The sequence below is a fragment of the Octodon degus genome, unplaced genomic scaffold, assembly GCF_000260255.1.
Source record: "Octodon degus isolate 3935 unplaced genomic scaffold, OctDeg1.0 scaffold00042, whole genome shotgun sequence".
Classification (NCBI taxonomy): Eukaryota; Metazoa; Chordata; class Mammalia; order Rodentia; family Octodontidae; genus Octodon; species Octodon degus.
The window spans coordinates 3,465,846-3,484,641 of NW_004524618.1; the positions used below are offsets into that span (position 1 = coordinate 3,465,846).

Sequence of the window (18,796 nt, forward strand, 5' to 3'; positions counted from 1 at the left end):
GAGGGGAGGGAAAGGGAAGGACTAGAGGAGCAGAGGGGAAGGAGAGGAGGGGAGAGGAAGGGAGGGGAGGGGAGGGGGTAAGGAGGGGAGAGAAACACAGGGGAAGGAAGGGGAGGGGAAGGGAGGGGAGGAGGAGGGCAGGGCAGGGCTGATGGAGAGCCACTGGCTGCTTCTGCAGAAGGATAGAGCTCGACTCCCCACGGAAACCTTGGAAAACTGCGTAAAGCACAGCCCGAAACCTCCCGCTGATGGCTGAGGGGTGATCATTTTCCCGGGTACTGCTCCCTGCGCTTCTAGGTGCCGGAGGAAGCGCAGGACAGGCAGGCGGTGTGGCTGATAGCAGCCACACAGTAGGGCTGCTGAACAACGTGCCGGGTATGAGGACGGGTGCTGGGGCCACAGCAGGCATCGAGAGCACCCAGTCACGGAGCTTCTTCTGCCAGGGAGGCAGGCGAAGAGCGCAGCATCTGCAGTGCCCTGGGCAGCCCCAAGTTCTGTGGGACAAGTGAGCCTAGGGAGGGGATTCCAGGCAGTTTGGTTCCAATCGGCAGAGATACCTCACAGGTGACCCCCAGGTGAAGACCCACACGGTGGATGCTCATCTGGACCAAGACTATTCCAGGTAGATAAGATAGTGGTGCAAGGCCCTGGGGTGGGTGTGCACCTTGGGAGCAGTGTGCAGGAGTCAGCAGAGGCCCAACAGAGCAGAGCCTTGCTGGCCCTCCGGGTCCTATGGGCTCCTACCCGGAGCAAGAAGGAAAGCCCGGGAGTGGGTCCCTGCAGCTGCTACGCTAAGACTACAAGAGGGGCGCAGGCAGCGGCAGGACAGGAGGGAGCGCAGTGCCTGGGGAAGTGCAAGCAGAGGAGGGAAAAGCAGCAGGGCCTAGAAATGCCCTGCAGATCGATGGAGCTGTGAGAGCGAGGAAGGAGGCAACAGACTGGGCCCAGGCCTGGCAGGTGGAGCTGCCTCGTCCTGGATCAGGGAAACCTGCGGAGGACCAGGCGGGGAGCCTGGCGTGGGGTGGAGTTTGTGACTCCCTTGGATCCTGCAGTGAGATGTCAGCAGCACTGGACACGTACCAGGGGACAGGCCGACATGGCTGCAGCAAACCTAGAGGAAGACTCGCAGCCTGAGACTCCTCAGGACAGCAAGCCAATCAGAAATGAGGTCTAGGACTGATGTTGAGCCCCAAGGCTTAGGGAGACATGGGAGAGGAAAGGAGCCCAACAAGGTGCAGCAGGGGAAGCCGCTACACATGGAAGCATTTCTGGACAGGAGCAGCCAGCTGCACGCCCCTGTACATGTGCACATCTAGAAACACAGACACACAGAAAAACACACTACACAGGTGTGCGTACGCACAGGCAGCGCTACAGCATCGGTGCCGCACGCGGTAAACAGATCTCCACCTGCACTGTCTTCGCTTACGTCTGCTGGGAGCGTGCCTGTGGCAACAGCGCGTCTGCTCCATCATTTTAGCGGCTGAATATTTCATTATGTCCCTGGACCATCTTTTCTCCTAATTCCCTGATTACAGAAGTCCAGGTTACATGCCTGGGCGTCTTGGCGCCCACGCTTTCACACGTGTGTGGTCGCCCCACGGATGCACGCCCCAGCACGGGCTTGCTCCGCACAAGGTCTTGCCCTCTACCTCCTGATCTAGACTCCCTCCTAGAAGTCCTCTTAACAGAAGATGGACTCAGCCTCACAAACCACTTGGTCTTGAGGAAACCTGCCAGGATGTCCTCCAGGGAACCTCTGTTCAAAAAGCTCTAAGCCAGGGAGGTGGCACACTCCTGTAATCCCATCTACTCAGGAGGCTGAGAGCATAAGCTCGAGGCCAAACTGCGAACCTCAGCTGGGGCCTGTCTCAGAAAGAGGGGAGGGCTGGAATGCTTCTGGTTCAACCCCAACCTTCCCCCAAAAGACTTCTGACCATAAGGCAGGTGTTAACCTCAGAAGCTGGCAGAATTTGGGTCAAATCGGGAAGATGCAGGACGGGGTGACCCGCCGGCGCCGGTGCTGCCTGCACATCCACTAAGGCAGACCTCTGAGTAACTCTGCACGCAGTCCATGGAGAGCGGGGCTGCGCCTGGGCCTGCAGGATTCCGGCTGAGCCGCCAGACCTGCTGCTCCTAGAGGGAGGCGCGCAGACGCGGGCAGCAGTGCCTGGGCACAATGACTAGAATTAACTGCGAAGCTTTCTGCATACTTTATTTTACTTTTGTTTTTGCTGGCTAAGCTTGTCATTTTCTGTTAGAACAAGCTCACCGCGTGCCTCATAGTTTCCTTCTACCTTGTTATTTGGAGAAAAGCCTGACGCCTGCACCTGTCTGGGCACATTCTGCCCACTCAGCAACAACCCTGAGAATAACACCCCCGCCTGCCAACAAGGCTGGAGGCGCCCACTGGCTGCAGGGCACCGCGGGACCACGGCGCAGTCACACAGCGCCCCGCGTGCACAGTGCCTCCAGACTCCAGAGGAAAACGACAAGCGGAGCCATGCCCCAGCCATGCCCCTCGCTTCTCCGCCAACGCAGGCCAGGCTCCAGGCCCTGGGCCCCACGGCTGGTGCCAAACCTCAAAGGCAGGGCCAGGTGACGCTCAGCCCTCCACCCGCTCCTCCCCTCAGAGGGGCCACGGGGACTCAGTCGAAGGCCTGGGGTCTTAAGATCTTGTGCCAGAATCGTGCCATCAGTGAGGCCTTTACCCTGTGATATCCCTTTAGCACATTTGTGACCACATGCGGTGAAGCCACCAACACTGTTTCTCCCCATCCTGGCCCCTGCCAGATGCCCAGTCCATCCAGGTCAGTAAGAAGGGTTTTCTATGCCGTCACTGAGATCAGAGTCACAAGGGCGCAGCACGCAGAAGGCCCAACCTCACTTGCCGGTGGCTGTCGCTGATGGCTCGTTATGAGCAGCTGCCGGCAGACGGGTGAGCTCCACTTGGTGTGGAGCAGAGCCTGGGCCAACCGTGCCTCCACTTCTGGCCTTGGCTGCCTGCAGGCCACTCTCAGAAGGCCACGTAGTAGCGGTCTGTCGTGCTGAAGATGTCACTCTGGTCCTCCAGGAGCTCTAGCACCTGCTGCAGCACAGCTTCACTGAGGCCCGGCTGGATGCTCAGGCGCACACAGGCCAAGATGTGCTGGAAGTGGCAGCCCCTCTCCCTGTCTGCAGGGAGAAGGCAGGTGCGTGAGTGGGGGCACGCTGCCAGGCCCCCACCCCGTCCTCTCCCTCTCCAAAGCTCCAGAACCAGCCCCGCACTGGGCGCCATGCCCAGGCGGATGGGACGTAAAGTCAGAGGTGCACTGGGCTAGCGACCTGGGGGACACATCCAGAGGTCCTCCTCTCGGCCCCTTCTGTTACCACAGGGACATGACCCTGCTGCTGTGGGCCTGACCCCAACCTTCAGGGATCCCCACGCGGTGCTGCCCCACCCATCAGCCAGTGGCGTGACAGGGATGCCATGGGGAGAGGGTTTCTTTCCACCTTTGTCTGTTCTCCTGCCTCCTTGCCTGGCTTCTGGGGAGTCTCACCTGCGCCAGCTGTGTAGAGATCTCTCTACCCGAACTAAGACTGCTTGGTGGGCAGCGGCACAGCTGAGGGCTGCAACTGCTTGCCTCACTGAAAGCCGTGGCTTAGAGCAGTGGCTTTCACGCCAGGGGTCACGACCACTGGGGGGATCAGGAAATCAATTTTCACGGGCCGTGCTCGGCACTGTTTTTATTTTTTTTGAGACAGTGTCTTGCCACGTTCCAAGGTGGCCCCTGGAGTGCAGGCCGGCGCGGACACGGCCAGAGCATTCTTCTCTTACCCAGATTAACAAAGGCTAGCACAGAGGGCTGCAGACTGCACTGCGGGGAAGTACAACGGGTGCTATCGGGAGCTCACCTCACACACATACCTCATGCATCAAATGGTGTGCGTACTGGCTTATGACATAAATGTACTTCCAACTGAGTGCAAAAGGAACCTCACTCCTAAAGGCAATTCGCCCCAGCCCTCACATCCCAGGGCTCCCTGGCTGGGCTGGGCGCGTGGCACCCCATGCTCACAACCGCCCCGGCCCGCACATCCCTGGGCTCCCGGGCTGGGCCGGGCGCGTGGCACCCCACGCTCACAACCGCCCCGGCCCGCACATCCCAGGGCTCCCCGGCTGGGCCGGGCGCGTGGCACCCCACGCTCACAAGCTGTCCTACAGGCAGCACACGCTAGCTTCTGATCATAAGGTGCTGCAGGTGTGGGATGGTGCACACAGTGTTGCAGTACTGGGTAAAGCACTGCGTGGCATTCAGCACACTGCTGCGGCTCTGAGCAATCACAGAACCCCAAGCCTGTTCCCTCACCTATGGCTGGGGAACAGGGCGGCTCTGAAGTCCTGCACTAACAGAGGCGCTAAATTGCGCCCTCTCGTGCCATGTTCGCTCATTACTCCTCCTGACTGGCTCACTGCTCTCCGCCTCCGCAAGCTGTTCCTTCAGCAGTCACGGCTAGATCTGCTGAACACCTCCCGCGTGCAGAGCTCCGGGTGGAGAAGCAGAGCTGCTGCTGCAGTCCCACGCCCAGACGCACCCTGCCTGCACGACTGGGGCAAAGTGGCTGCGAGGACGAGAACCTCCCACCCTGTGGAGGACCACCTGAGCAGCTCTCCTTGAAAGAAAAGCGACTGTCTCCATTTTGACTGAGATTGACCCTATTTCCTATGTACAGAGCTGGCTGGGACTTCTATCAGTTGGCCTTAGGTACATGTAGGCCACCCACCTAGCTCAGCTCACAATGATCACCTACTTCCCACAATTCTCAGGCAATCCTCCTCAAGCCACTCCCCACTGAATAAAAACAGGGTGAGGCCCTGGGTCGCTCTCTTGGTTCCGGAAAGCCATCTTCGTGGCCGGACTTAGAGCCCCTCGACTCCCCGATGGTTGAAAATATAATTTAGTGTCTTTATTTTCGCCGTGGGTAGCATTGTAAGTGGTAGACTGGAATCAACTTGATGGGATTCCAATAATGTAACTTTGGGATTATAAATATTGGCTTCTTGGACCGAGACGAGGTCCAGGAAGTGTCTCCCACACCACCTCACCGCGGCTCCAGCTGACATCCACACTCAACCGGTTCCTTTCTACAGAAACAGGCTGGGCCGGGCGTGGTGACCCACGCACACCTGCAATCCAGCACTCAGGGAAGCCGAGGCAGGAGGACACCAGCTTGAGCCCACCTGCACAACGTAGTGCGATCCTCTCTCCAAAACAGGGCTGGGGAACAGCTCAGGGCGGAGGGCCTGCACTCAGTCCCTGGTGCCACAAGGGACAAAGAAGCTTCTGCCCTTTGCAGGAAGCACTGCACGCAGAGAAAAGCTGATAGCAAGAGACGCGGGCACGCGCGGAGGCCGGGTGGAAAGGCCTCGCACCCGCTGGGCACTCAGTGCTACTCAGTTCCAACCTAGCCCTGGGCGAAGGCTGAGGGTCGCTGGCATCCATGGGCTCTGGGCAGCAGACCAGCAGCTTGAGAGTGACCTGGCGAGGCTGTGGGAAAAGTGAGCGTCCCGGCTCCTGGGACCGAGGCCCACGCTCTTCTACATGTGAGCACGCACCAGAAAAGCGCCCGGGGAACACAGCCCACAGGCGCCCCTGCAACTGCCTGCATCACCTCCCTGGACAGCTCTCTGGCCGCAGCAGGGGCACCTGCTGGCAGTGACCCCGTCTCCCAGGGAGCCTCCCAGGACACCAACAGCAGGGCCTTAGGTGTCCAAGCGCTTCTGTGCCTTGTGTGGGCCACACTGCCACCAGGAAGCCAACCAGGTTTCCAACAAACTCAACTCATATTAAAACAAATCTCAAGCAAGCATGGTGGTGCAGGCCTATAATTCCAGAATTCTGGGAGGCTGAGGCAGGAAGATCCCAACTTTGGGCCCAGTCGGACAACTTAGTGAGATTCTATCTTAAACTAAAACAATTTTTTAAAGGCTGGGAGCCCGGGTGTGGTGTGGCACCTATAATCCCAGCCCTGGAGGGCAGAGACAGGAGGACTACTGTGCATTCAAGGCCAGCCCGGACTACACAGTGAGCTCAAGCCCAGCCTGAACCACAAAGTAAGACCCCGGGGGTTTTACAATAGGGAGCAGGGCTGGGAACACAGCTCAGCATGCAGGCCTCGGCCTCAACCCAAAGTATCAAAGTGCCTGGAGCGTCAGAGGTGCATGAATGGACCCAAGAGAGCTCGGAGAACACAACAGGTGCTAGAAAGTAACGTCTGAGAGGCTGCCGTGCCCGAACCTTCCAGTGGTCACCTGCTCAGGGGGGAAGGCGGCCGGCAGGCGTGTGGAGAACAGCCCTGTGCTGACAGCCAGCTGTGCTCTTGCAGCCGCGTCTACCCTGCAAGTCTTATTTTTTCTAGAGGTTGGAACATTTTCAGAATGAGAAGTTGGGGATTAAAAGCCATCCGCAGCATAGGATTCATTCTTTCTGGATAATTTGCTATTTGTTGAGTTCATACTTAAAACTGAAATCCCGTTCTGTTTAAAAACTTTTAGCCCAATAATTGCCCACAACATGGTGCCTTCCAGATTGTTAACCAAGCAGCGGAGAGCAGACGCCAGCATCCACAGACCGGCGGGGAGGCCGTGGCTGGTACGATCGGGACGTGCGCTTCATTGCGCTTCATTTCCTCTCGCCCTTTGGGGCCCTAGTGGTATGTGCTTTACAAACCGACCTCTAGCACCTCCTCACCATGCGAATGAAGCAGAGGGCAGGCCCACCCAAGGTGACAGCCAGAGTGGCCTGCGAGATGGGGCTGGGACTCGGGCTAGCTCTTCCCGATGCCATGTGGTGTCCACCTTGAGGCAGGCACCTTTGGTCCTGCAAGGTCCTAAACCAGGCTTGCTGCACTTAGCCAGTTCCTAATGTAGGCACAGCCGTTGCCCACAGGAGCCCAGGCAGTTTGAGTCTGCCCAGCAGTCTCCTGACAAGGATGGAGGTTGGCACGGGTGGCCCAGCGGCAATGGTGGGGCAGCATCAGAACTCTCTGGACACATGGGTATGCCCTGCAGGGCAGGGTGATGGGTAGGCTGGGCCCTGGCATGCAGACAGTGCCACTGCCAACAAGCTCCGGAGTCATGGCCAGAGGGAAGATCCAGGGTGTGGGACCAGATGCTGCAGGCTAAGCGCTAGCTGCGCTTTCTTTTGTCTTTGTTATTTATTTATTTATTTATTTATTACAGGGTCTCGCTACACAGTTGAAACTTGTAGTGATCCTGCTGTCTCAGCCTCCCCAGCTCTGAGATTACAGGCATGTACCACCACACCAGGTTTCAGGGCCTATGTACCAGGGATTGAACCCGGGTCCTTGCACTTGCCAGGCAGGTGCTTAGACCACCGAGCTATCTCCCCAGCCCCTCTTTTGTCTTTTTGAGACAGGGTCTCACTCTGAGTTCAGGCTCGTCTTGAGCTCACTTTGTAGCCTGAGCTGGTCTCGAACTCCCAGCAATCCTCCTGCCTCAACCATCCCGAGTGCTGATATCACAGGCGTGTGCCGCCACACCCTGCTTACCTGTGCTTTTCAAAAAGTATCTATTGGCTTTTGTCTAAGCATCCGCTCAACTAAAGCATCTTCTGTGCAAGTATGGGTGCCCTTCCGACCTCCAGAGAAGGACAGGGAAGAACAGCAAGTGCGCAGCGCGGAAGGGAGCCCAGCGCCGGGGCGGCTCTGACCTCTCTCTATTGCCACCAGCCTGACTTTTAACAGTGAGTGCACATTAGTAACGTTTGAATGCTGCAGGCTATGGCACTGTGACAGAGGGGTGACTGAAACAAGTGCTAGGAAAGCCCCTTACTTGTGCTCCAGAACTCAGCTCCTGGGAGTCGGTGCCAGGCGACAGGCTCATGGCTCTGGGGGCTCGCATGCACAGCCTGAATGCAGGGCCTGGGCATCCCAACATGTGCTCACTAGGGTGGACCTGCCCCATGGACGGGCCTCTGTGAGCACGAGTCATGCAGCTGCACTAAGTCAGACCGACTTAGGACCTGCTGTGCACTGCCTCGGGTTCTGACCTCCGCGGGACCTGATGCCGGGGCAGAGGGGCTGGTCCTCTCCACCTGGCCCAGGCCCTGGGATATGGAGCCGGAGGAATTAGCAGTGCATTTCCCCCGGATGAAGAACAGGTCTTCGTCTAAGCCACCATTCGCTGTTAGCATATGCTTGCAAAGGTGGATTCTGAAGACAGCTTGAAAACTGACCAGTCTGCACGCGATTTGGACAGTTTTTAATGCTACCTTCTCTCTAACCAGCCTGAAAAATGGCTCCTGCTCCTTACGAGACTTGCAGTTTGAGTGTCTTCCCACTAGGGGCTGCCCTAATGCCACCCAGACAGCTACTTTCTAAGCCACTTTTGCAAACAACCAGCTTCCAAGATGAATGTGGCATTCACATACTGTAATGTCTAGGCCCACCCTTTCAACACCGAAAGGCCTTGATGTTTGAAGAGAAGGATGATCAGGCATATGTTCAAAGGCCAGGGGAAGCACTCACAGGAAACAGTGCAACTCAGACCCCAAGAACCAGAACCCGACCGCAAAGTCCTGGCTCAGGGGCAGACCAGACCCACCTGAGTCACCGCTCGGCCCCAGCTCGTCCCAGTGGAACAAGAAGCACGTTTAGGAGCTCTCAGAGTTAAATCTTATTTGCGGGTAAGGTCCAAAGTGGCCTAACTTCGCTTTAGAGGGGAGGAAACGGCTCTGAAAATGTGGCGCCTGACGTCACTTCAGGGATAAACCCAGTCTCGGAAGGGAACAGCCCTCCCGGCGCTCCGGTGCACCGGTGCGGCGCCTGCATGTTAGCCCACTTACGATTTGGCTTCTGGCAGTCTTCCTGAATGATCCGGAGGACCTTCCTGTGCAGGCCTTTGTCCTCTCTGGTTACCTAAATAGGAGGAAGAGTTCTGAGAGAAGGCTCTCGGGTAACAACGGTTACACCCTCCGGACTCCAGTCCGCACTCGGCACGTTTCTGACATTTCCTCACCACGCTCTCCACACCAGCACTGGCTTTGCCAGGGCGCCCGTGCAGGCCAGCTCAGTGGGGCTGCTGACCGCCTAGGCCCAGCCAGTTCTGTCCCCAGTGAGGAGCAGCTTGCGTGCCAGGGGCCACACCCGAGGCAACAAAAGCCAGAGTGCGGCTGCCTGAGGTGCAGCTCTGTCCTTCAGCCTTCATACCACGTCCCCATGTCTTTTACTTGCTAGCATTCTGAGGGGGCACAGCACTCCAAGCCTCCCCACAACCTCAGTGAGGGAGGGCTAGCGTGAGAATACACTGAGCCTATTCACTGAAGCTCTCTGTTCTCCAAGGCAGACACAAGCAGCAGTGTTTCTTCCTCAGCCCTTTCACGTGAGGGGAAGAAAATGGGCTTCACCTTTAGTCAGCAGTAAATCTGAAAGCATAAAAGAGAAAAGGAAAGGAAAAGAGAGAGGCGAGAAAGAAGGGAAGAGGGAGGAAGAAAGCAGGACAGGAGGAAACTATGTGCAAACACGGCTGTAGCTCCCACTGCAGACAGCCGCCAAGGCCTGGACCTGACTGACGCCGCAGCTTACTGGGACAGCCACGTGAGGAAGTGCGTGGGAGGCTGGGCCTGCAATGCCAGCACTCTGGGAGGCTGAGGCACAAGGACCTCAGTCCAAGCCCAGGCTGGGGCAACTTAGCAAGACCTTAGCTGAAACCTGTTAAAAAAGACTGGCGCTATCACTCAGTGTGAAGGACTGGGTTCAATTTCTCCTACTGAAAAAGAAAAAGAGGCCACGTGTGTAGCCGCCTGGAGCTGAAAGCACCAGCCAAAAGGAGTCCTGACCTTACTGGAAGAACCACCTCCCTGAGCCCGGTCTCTGGAGAGGAGACCTAAGGCACACAGGAGTGGAGGCGAGGAGTGAAGTGGGAGGAGGGGCAGCAGGCCTGTTCCTGCCCGATCACCCCATTCCAACTCAGAGTGAGTCACCGGAGGAAGGGTCCGGCCCTGCCACGCCTCACCCTGGTGGCTCCCCAGGAAAGGCTGCCCTCTACAGGGGCTGGCCGGGAGCCTGGGAGGAAGGGGTGGGGGGGGCACCCTGAGGGCCTGACAACCGCAGCCAACCCTGTGCGCCTTCGCACTCTCAGACAGGGTGGGCTACGCTTGCCCTTCTAGGCTGGTGTGCCTCTTCCAGAAATTACTCAACGGCTCTGAAAAAACTGAGGACACGGAACACCGAGTAATGAGCAGCAGGAGGTATCCTACTGCTCAGGAAGCCTCAGCCGTGGGACTCCAGCCAGGCAGACCTCGCCGCGGAGCCAACTCACTTCCCTGAAGCCACATTTATGCTGCCGGCCGTGGTGTCCCAGAGGCTTCCAGCCTGCTCCCCTAATGTGGAGGGGCTGCAGCACAAGCCAAACTGTAACTGGGAGACAAGGCTGTAGAGGGGCGCCTGGCAGGAAGTCACTGGGCATGTCCTCTGGGAGGCCTGCTGGGCCACACCGGTAGAAGCGTCCACACACATGAAATGTTCCTTCTGGTCAGACTTACAGAAATAGAACATGAGGCCACCAAGACGGCTGCAAAAAAGGGCCAGTGCAACACTGTCTGTAGCAGCAAAAGCTGGAAAAACCATGGTGGTCCATCGCAAAGAAAGGCTAAGGAATGTACAGCCATTACCTGCAGTGTGGACTGCCGTGAGGGTGGAGGACAGGCGGATGCCCAAGTATGAGTTTGGCAACGTGCCTGCGATATGCGACTGCAGTGTCAACGGAAGTCACTGAGCATTTAGAGCAGTGGTTCTCTACTGTGCCAGGGAGTATTTAGCTATGTCCAGGGGCATCTGTGACTGTCACAATGGGACAGGTACTACTGGCATCTACTGAGTGAACGGCACAGATATGCTAACTGTCCTACAAAGCACAGGACAGTCATCTGGCCAATAGTGCTAAAGTTGGCCAGTTCTGATTTAGAGGTCATTTTTTTTTTTTTTTTTTTTTGGCGGAACCGGGTATTGAACTCAGGCCCTTGTGCTTGCCAGGGAAGCACTTATTCTACTGAGCCATCTCCCCGGCCCCCTAGAGGTCATTTTTATAAAACAAAAAAGCCACAGGAGCAAGTCTGTATGTGTGCATTCGTGAAGCTACAGGTGAGGGAAGGATACACAGTAAAAAGAGGTATGCTGGAGAAAGGCAAGGCTAATTTTCACTTCTGACTTTATGTGTCACCTAAGTTTTTAAAAACAGTAAGTATTCATTAGCAACAATACGTTTGTAATTGAAGCTGTGAAGGAAATTAAAGAAGCTAAGGGCCTCCTCACGTGGTACAGGTCCGCAAAGCCACCACTCTTCCGGAAAACGAGTCCTTCCGCCCGCAGCAGCTCTATGGCGTTCTTAAATATACTGTGAATGGCCTTGGAACTGGGGTGGGTCTTAAATTCCACCTGGATGGAGAGCAAAGAGAAAGAAAAGAAGTAAGCTCCACCTCATAGTACCTCAGGACAGCCTCCAGACCAACATGCTTATGACTCCGCCTAACAAACAGGCTCCTGATCCACTGAGGCAGAAGGAGCCACAGGGCCACCAAGTGGACTGCGCAGAAGCAGGCCAAGCTTGGTAACTGTTCCGTACTTTAGTCGTGATTTGTTTCTTGCAGTGGCGGGGAGTAGAAAATCTGCACGTGGCTCTTGGGTTGGACAACCCTTTGTGCCCGCATTTGCTCCTTCCTTCTGTAAGACCAAGTGGCCGAAAGAGAGCGCAGGCCTGAGGTGGAGAGTGGCATCAGCTGCGAGCACGGTGGCCTCAACAAAAAGGCTCTCTGTAAATCTACACAATGCGTGAAGCTTCCTTTCCAGGGACCTCGGCCTCAGCTGACTCGGGACATGTTTCCTGCCTCAGTTTAAAGACTCGGAGACCAGGGGGAGACCAGGAGCTCCCTCTCCCAAATGCCAGCAGCTTCTCTTGGCCTGGGGTCTGTGTCTTGCTTCTCCTTCTCGAAAGAGCAACGACAGACTCATGCAGGTAAGGAAACCACAACTGGTCCTCGGCTACAGCAGCGGCTGGTCGAGGGAGCGAGCCTTGGGCTCAGGTCAGAAGCCAGCCGCTCCTGGACAGGTATGTACAGGGAGCCTCCACGCCCAGCCAACTCCACACTCGTCCCACTGTCAAAAGAAACAGTGGCTGCAAGATCTGCTTATCGTGTTTCTGGGTTTGCTAAGGGCCTCGATGGGAAAAGGACAAAGGGACAACGTGCCAACCACTGTCTTCCTCTAAAATCGATGACACGATCACAGCGACTTTGTGTTAAGCTGGATGAAAGGAAGCGCCAAGGGCTCTCAGGTTCCACCATCACCAGAGCATCTTTAGTCTCCAGGGCTTCATTAAAGGGATCGAATGTAATGACACCAACCTCCCCGACCATAGCAATGTGACAGATTTATTCATAATTGATGGAAAAAAATCATCTCCAAGACAGCAAATACACTGCCACAGCCATTCTGTTCTAAACCCCAGCCCTGGGCTGATACAGCACTCTGAACACCATCGCTCAGGGCTTCCTCACAGACTATGCCGGGTAGAGGGGCTCCTCGGTCCTCAGTGTCCTCAGGCCTCTGCTGAATTAGGGCTATCACAGAGGAGCCGGCTTTCGTGGGGAGACCGTGGGCTTCCCCAAGTCCTAGTCTCCTTGCCAGCATGTGGACCGTCAGTAGAGGGGCGAGGTCACTCTGGCTTCAATCCCCCTCTGCACGATTAAGTGGGAAGGTCACTCTGTCAGTGGACAGTGGGGAAGCTGGGACTGTGCAGAGTGACCTTGGCAAAGAGCAAGGCGCCCAGCTGTGACCTGCTCTCCCTACGTGTCGCTATTCCTCGTCTCCATGTGAAATCCCGGGTCACTAGGCACACGACCCTGTGGGCAGGAAGAGGCAATCAGGTGTGTGAGCACACCCGAGTGCAGGGGCCGGCCTGGTAGGCCAGGAGGGTGACCTGACTTAGCTCCTCGGCCAGAGCGCGCCCACACAGGAGCCTGCTGCTCACGGCAGAGTAGAAACCGAGCAGCCCAGGAACAGAAAGACTGGCTACGTACATTAACCAGTCTGCTAGGTCAGTAACGAAGGGTCAGTCCATATATTTTTATATGTATTCATTCTTCAATCAAATATTCACAGAGAACCTGCTTTCTCCTGCCTCCCTGGGTAGAGAACAAAGAATAAGACAGACAAGGCCTTTGACCTCACGAGGCTTAAATTGCTTAAATTCTTACGGAGCAGAGCAACACCACAGACACAAGTAGCAGGGTGGTCAGAGTGTAGGACAAGTGGCACCCAGAACAGATGACAGAGGAAGAAAATACATAAAATAAACATGAGTCATATCACAGCAACACACTTAAAAATGAGAAAGGCAAGCCTAACGCCAAAGTCTCCAATAATTCTTAATTTCAGTCAAACACCAAACACTCAAAACGTTTGCCTGTAACACTAGAGGTTAAAAAAACAAAACAAAAGGAACTTCAGTATTTGGAGACTTTTACTTGTAACTAGACTGAATACAGTTGGCCCTCTATTTAAACTCCAACACAGACAGATCAACCTCATCCTGAAGAAAAGGAAACAGTCATTAAAAGCCCCAGCTCAAGTTCACCAATCCACCCTGCCGGACCACTCACTGTGGGAGGTTAACCCCCCTCCCCGCCCCCTCGCACCCCCTTCCTGGCCACTCCCAAGCCTGTTAGGAGGGATGCACTCCAAGACGAAGTGCCCAGAGGTTAAATAAGGAGAAATTACATGAGGAAAGGGCTGGTCACCCTTACTTCAAACTCTTCACAGTCAGTTGGTGACCTTTCTAAAATACAAAGGAGCCGGGGAGATGGCTCAGCGGCATAAACACCTGTCTGGCAAGTGCAAGGTTGTGAGTTCAATTCCTGGTACTAAAAAAATTAAAGAAAATACAAAGGACATTTGTCAGAACCATGACTGAGGCTCCTTGGCCCACCCTGTATCTTTACACCAGTCACGGTCGCCCACCCCCTTTGGTCGTGGGACCCAGCTTTTCACGTGAGCACACCCCACTCACTTGGTCCGAGCAGGTGCCACAACTCACAGGCTGACTGGCAAGGGACAGCAGGGAGGCCACCGCTTCCAACTCCTGCTGGTAGAAGGTCTGCACTTTCTCCTTCAGGAGGAATTCTTTGACTTTTTCACTCAGCAAACGTGTGAGACTGGTTATGTCCTGGGCACCTGGGTTGCTGGTGGGAGAGAGTTTTTAAAAGCCCTGCAGAAAACCATCACCTCTCTCCTTTTTGGCATGCATAACAGGAAGTTGGTAGAAATGCAGCCATAGTGCAATACTTGCTGCATACTGATGTTTGCTTTTGACATCACAGTTCATACAGTGAAGAGCATGTATTTGTTTAAAATGATGAGCTAGAACTGTACAAACTAAGAGACAGTCATGACAGATTCAGGGGAAGAAAGCAGCGCTGGCTGTGGCAGTGAGTGCCAGGAAGCCTAGCACTCTGGGCGCCTACGGCAGATTAAAAGTTTGAGCTTAGCCCAGGCAATTTAGCAAGATCCTGTCTTGAAACAAAAAATAAAAAGGGATGTAGCTCAGTACGAAGGCCCTGAGTTCAATCTCCAGTAACCACCAACTCCCCCAAAAAGGCAAAGGAAAAACTTCAGAATATACTGATGACTGTTCATGCATACAAGACATGAGCCTACAGGGAGGCTCAGAAGCCCGGCACAGGGTAACCTCCGGGGATGGCACTGAGCAGACAATGGCCACTTTCTATTTCATACAGGTCCATCACTTATACTTCATTTAAAAATTCCTGGATATGTAACATAATCATGCTTAAAAAGTAATTCAAGGGAGGGCCAGGGGCATAGCTACATGTGCAAGGGCCTGGGTTCCATCTCTAGTACTGCAAGGAAAAAACAAATTTATTTTTAGATTTAAAAAGGACATACTTAAATCCCCCCTTTCTCTCCTCCAGCCCTAGCCTCCCAGCCTGTACCCCAAGGGAACACTGTTACTAGTTCTTGGGATCTCTTCCTACATGCTAGCAAATTCTCATCTGCCATTTCTCCTGGGTTGGGCTGGGTTTGACCTGCTGGTAGAGCACTGCTGCCTGGCTGTTGCTGTCGGGGTGTTTTGTAGGCTTTGGTTATGAGTGGTGGTATAATGCATTTGTGATGTGCCTCCATAGTTTTCTTCCTGACTCTTGCCCTGAGGTGGGTTGAGCTTCTTCTTCTTCTTCTTCTTTTTTTTTGGAACTGGGGAACTCAGGACCTCGCGCTTGCTAGGGACCCGCTTATTCCACTGAACCATCTCCCCGGCCCCAAGGGATTGAGCTTCTTGAACTGAGTTTTAGTTTTCATCCAACTCGGAAAAATGTCCCCCATTACTTGTTCCAGTATCTTTCCTGTGCATCCCTTCTACTCCGTTAAGGCTTAGACATAAACTGTGCTCAAAGTCTCAAGTTTGGAAGTGGGCGTGGCTGGAAGGGGGTGGGTCACTGGGGGCTTGGCTTGGGAGGGGTGGGTCACTGGGGCGTGGCTTGGGAGGGGTGGGGCACTGGGGCGTGGCTTGGGAGGGTGTGTGCCCCCCCCAGCTCCGCTCCTCTCCCGCTTCCTGGTCACCAGGAGGTGAGCAGCTCCTCTGCCTTGGGCACAGAAGTCAGGAGCCAAAACAAATCACTCCTTTAAATTCTGAGTGTTGGATACTGGGTCAGCAAGGGGAAAGCTGTCAGCAACATTAACTCTGCATTTTCCTTGCACGGCCCGCAGGACGTTTGTGCCATTACCATCTTCACCGCGAAGGAGGAAACAGACCACAGAGCTCCGCAGCGCTGGAGGCCAACCCCAGCTCCAGAGCTCCGGCTGCCCCGGCGGCCAGGCTCTCCCGCACATCTCGGGCAGGGGCAGTGGCACGCACCTGCTTGCCTCCTCCAGCTCCAGGGCCGCGCTGCGGGGGCGCTGGTCGTACACTTTCCTGTAGAGATCAGGCAGCTCGAGCATTCGGGCCATTTGAGCGCTCCACACCGGGTCGTCCACTTTATCTACCGAAGATCACACCACGGTCAGGTCTTTCCGGTCCGCATTACCGCAAGGGCAGCGGCCTGGATGTACCCGGCGTTCCAGTCACCCTCAGAGGGAAGACAGTGCCCTGAGCGCTGGGAGTGACGGGATGGGTGGGGACAGGACATGTACAGGGCAGGGTCCGTCTGTCCCTCGTACACAACGGGAGCTGCGCTTGGCAGGTCCAGCTGTGTCACCTGGCCCGGCGCAGGCGAGCGCACGCGGGATCGCCCCATTTTGGAGGAGCTGTTTTCTTCGCTTACAGGGAAGGACTGGATAGTGCTCAAGACGCCGCCATCCCTGAGAAGACTAGGAACTACCTACCTGAGCGCAGTGACAAAATTCAAAGTGTCCAAGAAAACCTGAAAACTAGATTTGGCAAATATTCCATTTTCTTTTACTTATAACCAGCTTTCTTCAAAATAAAACTTAAAAATGTGGAGTCTGGGGAGATGGTAGATCGCCTGCTTAGCATGCACAGGACCCTGGGTCCAATGCCCAGCACCACCACTCCCCCTGCAAAAACATTCTAAACTCTGGGTGCACATGCCTATGATCCCAGCACACAGGACGCTGAGGCAGGAGGATCACTGTGAGTTCAAGACCAGCCTGCACTACATCATGAGAGCCTATCTAAAAAACTGGGGGGGGGGGGGGAAGAGAAAAGAAATGTCGCTCTTCTAAAGAAGGCAAGTTACACCATATACTTCCACCCACTACTGTTAAGTCGTCCAAACTTCTTGTAAGTTTGACTTAACAAGAGTTCACTGAACACATGCCCAGAACAATGGCCAATTTGGCAGAGACATCTTGTACTTACAATACATGGTGGCATGAACTTCTCGCTCCTCTCTGTATGTGCGGATGTAGCCTCTGACTTGGATAACGTCTCCGATGTCTATCCTGGTTCTCTGTTCGATGGCCTCTTGCAGCTTCTCCAGCTTGGGAAGTGCATTCCATTCTCTCGCTGAGTGTGGCACAGCTGTGGGGGCTAGCAGGGGAGGAGGTGTTAGCCCCGTCACTGCATCCGAGAGGAGCACAGGGGAACCAACACATTTGCCTCCTAATCAGTTGCTGTGCCACAGGAGCGCCTCAGAAGCTTAGAAATGCTCTACAGGATACAAGCTATAGCCAGGAATTATTCAAAAGTAGAAGGAAGGGAACAGAGTGTGGGCCAAGGTGGTGGGTGAGTCCCAGCTGGCGCCGATGCCTTCTTTCCCATCTGTGTATGGACAGCGGGGCTGGGGGAACTTGGTCTGCACAATCCTGAAGCGTCTGTCCCGAGCCCTCGCAACAGTGAGCCTTTAAGACACGGGGCCCGAACTGCAACCCGAACCTCACTTCTGTATCCCAAAGTGCTAACACTGCGAGTAAACCTGCATGCTGAGGGTTTGGGGAAAAACAACACAACACATACAACTCACAATGTCACCGAGGAGTGGTGTCTGCCTGCCGCCTGAGGCGCATGTGCCATAGGTTTGCCACCACAGTCCTGATCTCGCGCTTTTCATGACTCCTGAGGAACTATACTCTCTCTCCGTCTCTCCCCCTCTCCGTCTCCCTCCCTCTCTTCCCCCCACACTCTCACATCATTTAAATATGACCTTAATAAGCAATTTTGTGGGTAAAAGAAACCAATATGCATTCAAGCCTAAGTAATCTTTATCACTCGAATCTCACAGCTCAAGCAGGAGAAGCTGCGAGTATCTGCGTGTGGGGTGCTACTCCCCGGCCTTCCCGGCGCATCAGCACATCTAATCTCCAAACCGCTGCTGTCTACTACTAGCCCCGTCATGGAGGAAGGAAATGAGTCACAGAGGCCAGGCGGGGAGTGCCAGCTGCGGAGTGCTCTGCTGCGCTCCGGCTGGGGGTGGGGGGACGACACGGGACAGGACAGGGGCTGCTTCTCCTGCGTTTATTCAGTCTTTCTTTTTTGTGGCTGGCTCAGCCCACCCTGGGGGCGTGGCTGGCCATAGCTTGTGGGCGGGGCCTTCCTGCTTCTGCATTTATTCATTCATTCATTCTTTCTTTCCTTCTTTTTTGTGGCTGGCTCAGCCCACCCTGGGGGCGTGGCTGGCCATAGCTTGTGGGCGGGGCCTTCCTGCTTCTGCATTTATTCATTCATTCATTCTTTCTTTCCTTCTTTTTTGTGGCTGGCTCAGCCCACCCTGGGGGCGTGGCTGGTGTGGCTTGTGGTGCCCAGATCCAACCCTGGTCCCCTCACGCTTGCCTAAGCAAGGCGCTTTAGGCCGCTGAGCTATCTCACAGGCCCACCTCCTGCACTTTCTGCTGCCTGCCCAACATCCGATCGCTTCCCAGTTATTATGATCAGTAAAAAAGATTGTTTTCTGCCTTCTGTAATTCCAAGTACATTATTATGTATCCACAGACTTTACAAAACAGCATTTCAAGTAATGTAGTCTGTCTTACTAAGAGAAGTTTATTTACCTAGTCTCAGTCAATATTTCTTTTTATTTTCATTTTTTTTATCTTTTTTTTTTTTTTCAGTACCAGGGGTTTAACCCAGGACCTTGCACTTGCCAGGCAGGCGCTTATTCTACTGAGCTATCTCTCTGGCCCTTTTTTTCTTTCTTTCTTTTCTTTCGTTTTTTTTTTTTTTTTCAATATTTCTTTTTATGGGCTGGTGAGATGGCTCAGTGGTCTAAAGCACCTACTTAGAACAAACTTAGCGAAGCACAGGGACCGCGGTTCAATCCCCCAGCAC

General features: G+C 54.8%; 1 protein-coding gene across 5 annotated transcripts in view; it reads right to left on the reverse strand.

Annotated features, from left to right (window-relative positions):
* Positions 1 to 1,468: 1,468 nt before the first annotated feature.
* Stn1 (STN1, CST complex subunit) overlaps positions 1,469 to 18,796 on the reverse strand; it is a 36,836-nt gene continuing 19,508 nt past the window's right edge. For 4 of the 5 annotated variants that reach the window (XM_023715528.1, XM_023715530.1, XM_023715527.1 and 1 more), the window contains 6 exons: positions 16,892 to 17,053; positions 15,929 to 16,052; positions 14,066 to 14,237; positions 11,314 to 11,436; positions 8,847 to 8,919; positions 1,469 to 3,174 (listed from right to left, as the gene is read on the reverse strand). In XM_023715528.1, coding sequence (XP_023571296.1) covers positions 3,017 to 3,174; positions 8,847 to 8,919; positions 11,314 to 11,436; positions 14,066 to 14,237; positions 15,929 to 16,052; positions 16,892 to 17,053 — 812 coding nt within the window. In that variant the 3' untranslated portion in view covers positions 1,469 to 3,016. The remainder of the gene's footprint in view (positions 3,175 to 8,846; positions 8,920 to 11,313; positions 11,437 to 14,065; positions 14,238 to 15,928; positions 16,053 to 16,891; positions 17,054 to 18,796) is intronic. The other variant, XM_023715529.1, reaches the window with a different exon arrangement.